Consider the following 6,384-nt stretch of genomic DNA (forward strand, 5'->3'; position numbering starts at 1 on the left):
ACAGGGTCCCCATGCAAGTGCCTGTCCTGGTGCCAGCTCCAGGCACCTCCAGCCCTGCGTGACCCTGCTGTAACAAGCCTGTGTGTGCAGCTGAGCCTATGCTACCGGGCACTGGGCGCAGCTGGCATGACGGCGCTTGCTGGGGATGGAGCCATGGCCAAAGCGCTCCAATCCAGCAACAGGACAGGAGCAGGGTGGCCAAGTCCCAAGGGGCTGTGTGGGTCCCCGTGCCCAGCTGTGGGCATGTACAGCTCCGCCGGCACAGTGCCCATCGAGCATCACTGTGTGCTTGCTGGCGGGAGGCATCTCTGGACCCCTTTTCCCCGCTCCCTGCCTTCCCGAGGCCAGCAGGATCTGGCCCCAGACTCAAGACAAGCCCCAGGACTCTGATGGGCAGGCAGGTCCTCCCTGCAGAGAGCCTCCGGAGCCTGAAACTCCTTCCACGGCCCCAGAGCCATGCAAGTGGGCCCCACATCGGCCTAGAGGGTGGCACTTCCCTGGTGTCTTGAGAGTGAGGATCGGTCGGTGCCTGCAGGGTGAGAGAGCGTGTGAGGCCATAACACCTGCAGGCACTGGCGCCATGGCTCCCAAACTGTCCGGTGGACAGTGAAGTGTTGCCTCCATCCCTGGCTTGGTTGCAAGCCCTGAGGTATGGTGGGAAGGGGACTGGCCCAGAGGGGGACATCCCCGTGGCCACTTGCAGCTCCTGACACAGCCACCCCTGTGGACACTAGACATGGGGTGAGCAAATGCATCATGATGAGGAGGGTACCGTGTCTGGCGTGGTTAACACACGAGTCCCAGTTGCCTTCTATGTGGAGTGTCTGGGCACTGCTGGGGCAACTGGGGGGCCTACGGCTGTCCCAAGCCTGTTCCCTACTATCCCCCACAAAAAAGCTTCAGTAGCTTTGGGAAATAGCTGGGCACTGGGGCCAGGTTCCCCCTCCTCAGTCCACCGCTAAGGAGGGCTCTGCTAGCCATGGCCCATGGGCCAGCCACACTGTGTACATGGCTAGTGCTGGGCAGCATGTCTAGGGTATGTGAGTAGAGATCTGTCCCCACTGTGTCCCCTGGGAATGGCACTGGAGGTGTTCAGGTCTTTGAAGGGAGGTCATAAACGAGCTTTTCTCTTAGGGTGCATCACACTCCCGAACCCTCACCCAGCTCAAAGCCCAGGGACCTGCAAAATCTGCCTCTGACACTGCCTGGATGAGGGTCTGGGGGTGTATCTGTGGATGCCCCCATCCTGCCTCACAAACACCAGTGCTCAGAAGCCCATAAGGAGCCCCTGTCATCTTTGCGTCCCCTGGGACAAGCAGCATCCGAGTCCTGCTGTCCCCACCTGGGCACACAGTGCTGCAGGACCCCAGCCCCAGCTTCCTCCATCCCCAGGCCAGTTTGGCTGGGGAGGATGCAGGTGGCTGCAGCAGGGAGATGACGAGGTGCGAGTGACCCAGTGGTGGGGAGGGGACAGGGATGCAGTGGCAGGGGACAGCGCCTACCTGAAATGGAGAGAAATGGAAGGTGCAAGTGGAGAAAGTCGAGCGTTGTAGGCTAAGAGTTAAGAGCATCGATACCTGCCGGAGTGAGCACAAGGGCCTGGAGAATGTCAGAGAGGGAAACAATGCCCCGTGGGTACTGGTTTTCATCCACCAGAACCAGGCGATGGACCTGTGGGTGCAGGCAGAGCATCACAGACAGGTCGGGCAGCAGGCAGAGGGGGCTGGCACTGGTGCTCACCCTGGCCCCTCACCTGCTCCTTGGTGATGCGGTCAATGATGTCCTCCATGGTTTCATGGGGGTAGCAGGTTAGGACACCCTCCAGGCAGACAGTGCGCTGCTGCAGTGCCTCCCGGACACTGATGTCCAGGTTGTTGTAGGTCTTCTGGGCAGCCAGGTGCTGCGTGAGAGGTGACCACGCTCAGTGCCCCAGCGTGTCCTTGCACCCTGTTGTGCTGGCACAACGTGGGACACTGAGCCCTGGGGATGCATAGGGCAGATCTGCACTGGCAAGTGGGTGTCACTGCCCTAAGGTCCTGGTCCCCAGCATGAGCACAGACAGATGTGTGCACCCCAACAGTGGCATGTAAGAAGCCACGCTTGCGCCTGGGTGTGTAACACACAGGTACTCACAATGACGTCAAACCGGGAGTAGAGGCCGACCACTCGCCCTGCAACGAGAGACAGTGCAGGGGCTGAGGAGAGGGCCCTGGGCCCTACCTGCTGAGCTCCCTTGCACCCCAAGGAGCAGCCCAAGGGCTAGGAAGGGGGTTTTGTGTGGGGACGGGCCCAGAGCCACTGGCAGAGGGAGATGGGGTTTCACCAGTGCCCTCTCCAGGTACCAGCATCGTTGATGACGGGCAGGGCGGAGACACGGCGGTCCACAAAGATCTCCAGAGCAGAGTAGATGGGGGCGGTCTCATGCACAACAGCCACATCTCGGAAGGTACCAACACACAGCTCCTGCACTGTTCTCTTCAGGAAGTGTGGCTTGGGGATGGTGGAGCCCTGCAGCGGGGCAGGGCAGGGCAGCACTGGCACCTACACACTCCCCAACACCCTTCCTTGCGCCCATACCCATCCACCTCATGCATGCACATGCAGCTCTGGCACTCACGAAGATGTGGAGGAACTTGAGGATGCGCTTGTGTGTGAGGATGTGCAGGACATTGCCTGAGATGGGCTCAATGACAGGCAGGCGGTGGATCTTGTGCTTGATCAGAGAGTAGACAGCGTCGAAGAGGCTGCAGGTGATGGGGACAGCATGGGGGGATAGGGCTGCATCCCGGGCACACCCCCCCCCCCCCAGTGTGTGCTCTCCCACAGTGGGCAGGCTCTCACCTATTGCTTGGGGAGATGTAGACCAGTGGCTTGAGGGAGCCCTGCAGGTAGACGTCTACCAAGGGAGAGAGGTGAAAGAGGGCGTCCCCCAGTTCCCCATCCCCCTCATGCAACCCCGGAGCCCACCTCCATGTGCTACACAACACCCCCATCACCCCCTACTTTTTACCTCTCCAGGTCTCAATCTTGTGCTCCTCCACCTCGTAGATCTGAACCTGAGGGCAAGGAGATGCCCTGGTCATGGTGGCCCCACGGACACTCTGCCCCCTTCCCCTGGCATCACACCCCATCACCGTAGGAACAGGGATCATATCTTTGGTGCCAGGCAGAGAGGCAGCAAGCAGCAGATATTGGGCTGGCCCAGAGCAACCCCTGGTCATGGTGCAGCGATGAAGTGCAGACCAGGAAAAGGAAGAGGGGACCGGGGAGGTGGGGACAACCCCTCCCTGCATTATGCCTGCCCCGACCCCCATGCTCTCCCTGCTGAACTCACCAGGGGTGAGCGGTAGTAGCGGTGGAGGATGTTGATGAAATCGGTGATGGTGAGCATCCCTGCAGAGACACGTGGGGCTGGCAGCGCTGCCAGGCGGAGGAAGGGGCCAGGCGGCGCTGCTGGCACTCACCCACAAAGCTCTGTGTCTTGCTGTCCCAGAGCGGGGCCGCTCGCACCCCGTTGGCCACCAGTGCCAAAAATGCTTTCTTGATCTGTTGGGGGAGTGGGGAGGGTGTCAGGGCCCCCCTGAGCCCGCTCCTCCCCTGCCAGTCCCTGCTGATCCCCCGCTTTGTCACCTCCAGGGAGATGTCAAAGACAACGAGTTTGCAGCTGGTGGGAATGGCATCGTAGCAGCAATGGCTCCTCATGAAGTCCATGTAGACCTCAGCATCAGGGCTCTGGAATTCGCTCTCTGGGCCCAGTCCCAGCATCATGTTGGCCAGCGAGAAGGTGACGGGCCCTGGGCTCCTTTGTCTGTCCTCTTCTTCCTCCTTCTCCCTGGGGCACAAAGCTTCTGGGAATCCTGTGGGCAAACCCACCCCAAAGCTGGCCAGTGAGCTGAACTACTGGGTCTCAGCACCCTCCTGCCTGGGGGAAGCAGGGAAATGCTGCAGACCTTATTCCCCACAGGGGCAGCACACAGCCCTGCAACTCTACAGTCTTGGCAGGGGCACTGGGAGCTGCTGGGAAGGAGCTGAGGGGTAGGGTGACGAGTGGTATGGGCAGGGTTGGGAGAGGACCGATGCGCTCATTGCATGAGTGAGCCAGCCGCGTACCCCCCCCCCCCCCTCCCCCGGTACACTCCTAGGAGCTGCCTGCTACCCACCTTCCTCCTCAGGGCGGGCAGCGGCATCCAGCAGCGCCACCTGAGGGGGCACACAGCGAGGGTGTCATCAGGAGCCAGCCACCCCCAGCTGCTGCCTGCACCCATCCTGCTGCCCTGCCCCCCCCCAAGCCGGGCAGAGGGGACCCTCCTTTTAGGGTATGCATGCAGGCTGGGCTTAGGGTCTACATCCCGCTTCAAAACCCCCAGTGCTCGCAGCCCCTGTGGTGGCTCCAGCCCAGAATGTTCAGCTTGTCTCCCCAGTGTTGAGGGGATCAGCAGGGTCCCCGGCTCAGGACGGAGGCTGGCAGGAGAGCCCAGCTATTCTTTCTGCCGTCGGAGCAGAGCACGTCCAGCAGCTGCTCTGCGCCCATCCTCTCTCTCCCTCTTCCGAACCCAAGGTAGAAATCCCAACCATGCTTCTTCCCGTGACGGGAGCCAGGTGGGCCCCGGCAGACCCTACAACAACGAGGAGGGCACCCCCAGGCGGGAGGGAAGCGAGGCCAGCTGACCCCGTGCCCCGCGGTCCCCAGGAAACCCTACCATAACACAGCGGCACGCTCGGCGGGAAGAGCCGACCTTTACGAGCCACCCTGCAATAACAAAGGCGCCGGGACGGCTCCCTGAGGAGCCCGGAGCCAACCCTGGGAGAGAAGCGACCCTTCCCGAGGGGCTGGGGACAGCCGCGGCAGGCAGGCTGGCGGGCCTCTCCGTGTCCTTGTCCCCACGGCGGCCTGGACGCGGGAAGGGGACCGACGGCCCCCTACATCCCCCCACCCCGGGGGTGGCCTGCTCCCAAGTGGGGGGCTCTCGGGCCGGGCTCCCCACCCGTCCCGGCGGTACCTGGGACGCGGAGGGGCCGGGGAGTCTCTCCATGCTGACTGCGGGGCAGCGCTGCTATTCTGGGCCCGCGGCTGGCGGGGCCCTGGCAGATAGGGTGACAGCGAGCAATGCCAGCCATGCCCCCGCCACCGCCGCGGGGGGGGGGGGGGGGGGCGACACACGGACGCTGCCACCGCTGTGCAGCTCCCGCGGCCGCTGCGCCGACTCGCGACCCGGCAGCTCCGGGCTGGAGGGGTTGCTGTGGCCTGGGGACGGGAGGGAGTGGGTGATGCTGGTATGCTGAGGGCAAAATGCTGCCCTCCCGCTCCTAGGACCCCAATCCCCCCGACGCGGAGCTCAGCTTGCCCTGTCCACCCTGCCCGGCGCCCCCCGACCCCATCCGGCAGCAGGAGCGGGTGGCGGGCACAGCATCCTCCGCGGATGTTGGAGGGCAGCATCCAGCCGCGAGATGGATCGGCTGGGGTCTCTGAGAACTGCTGGGGACACTTTGCCCCCGACGCTGCCCCAGCCCTGCCTCCCCGGTTCCACCGTCCCCGGCCACCCCGGGTCTCCCTGCCGGGGAACCTCCATCCTCACCCGCGGGGCCACCCTCGTCTGCCCACCCTCCGCTCACTCCCGGCTCCATTGCTATTTCAGGAAGGTTCAAATAACCCTTGGCCGGCTGCCGGGCCAGCCCTGGAGCAGCCGTGGGTGAGCGGGCCGGTGGCTGCGGGGCCAAAGTGGCCCCGGCTGACTCCCGGGGGGACAGTTGGACAGTTGCAAGGACCAAGCTGCTGGTGCAACCCCAGGAGGAAGAGTAACGGGGAGATGGAGGGCTTGGTGCTGGGGACAGGCCAGCAGGGCTGGGGTTACAGGAGGACACAGTGCTAGCCCTGGCCCCGGTGGCCCTTGTCCCGCAGCGGTGCGGGGAGGGGGACTGGATGGGGCAGACTCTTACAGCTGCGCCGATCCTGGCTCCTGCCTGGGCACCGCCGGGTGCTGGCAGCGGGGAAGGGAGCAGGCATCTCCACTTTCGGAGGCTATTTTCAGGTGCTGGAGAGAAGCCGACGAGCGAAGAGATTGTCACCAAGGAGACAGGAGAAACAGAGCCCAGCTACAGGCAGCAGGGGGCTGCGGAGAGAGGGGAGGGAAGGGCTTCCTGCAAGCCCCAGGGCCTGCACAGAGAGCTCAGCACCGACCCCAGCCCCAAGTAATGCCCCGGAAGTGCCCAGCATCACCCTGGCAGGCGGTGAGACAACACCTGAAAACAGCAACAGCTCAGGGGAACACAACCCTTCCTTCCCCTGCTGCAGGGCTGGGCTGCTCTGTCCCCGCTGGTCAGTGACCTGCAGGAAAGGCCCAGGACGTAAGACAGATCCCAGCTACGCTGGGAGCTGCTCCCCCA

General features: G+C 63.6%; 1 protein-coding gene across 2 annotated transcripts; it reads right to left on the reverse strand.

Annotated features, from left to right (window-relative positions):
- Positions 1-428: 428 nt before the first annotated feature.
- On the reverse strand, positions 429-5,453 carry PRKAG3 (protein kinase AMP-activated non-catalytic subunit gamma 3). 2 transcript variants are annotated; one of them, XM_057430140.1, is made up of 13 exons: positions 5,375-5,453; positions 4,161-4,200; positions 3,631-3,857; positions 3,465-3,546; positions 3,335-3,393; positions 3,011-3,056; positions 2,842-2,896; positions 2,618-2,744; positions 2,343-2,508; positions 2,134-2,171; positions 1,754-1,900; positions 1,503-1,671; positions 429-529 (listed from the first exon to the last, which is right to left on the reverse strand). In XM_057430140.1, the coding sequence occupies exons 1-12, from the start codon at positions 5,435-5,437 to the stop codon at positions 1,555-1,557; spliced, it is 1,167 nt and encodes a 388-aa protein (XP_057286123.1). In that variant the 5' UTR covers positions 5,438-5,453; the 3' UTR covers positions 429-529; positions 1,503-1,554. The 2 variants fall into 2 exon arrangements, with proteins under 2 accessions (XP_057286123.1, XP_057286124.1); XM_057430141.1 differs by lacking the exon at positions 5,375-5,453 and adding an exon at positions 5,001-5,080.
- Positions 5,454-6,384: the final 931 nt, after the last annotated feature.

The sequence above is a fragment of the Pezoporus wallicus genome, unplaced genomic scaffold, assembly GCF_028554395.1.
Source record: "Pezoporus wallicus isolate ANWC-B61680 ecotype Strahan unplaced genomic scaffold, APGP_CSIRO_Pwel_v1 contig_5261, whole genome shotgun sequence".
Lineage (NCBI taxonomy): Eukaryota > Metazoa > Chordata > Aves > Psittaciformes > Psittacidae > Pezoporus > Pezoporus wallicus.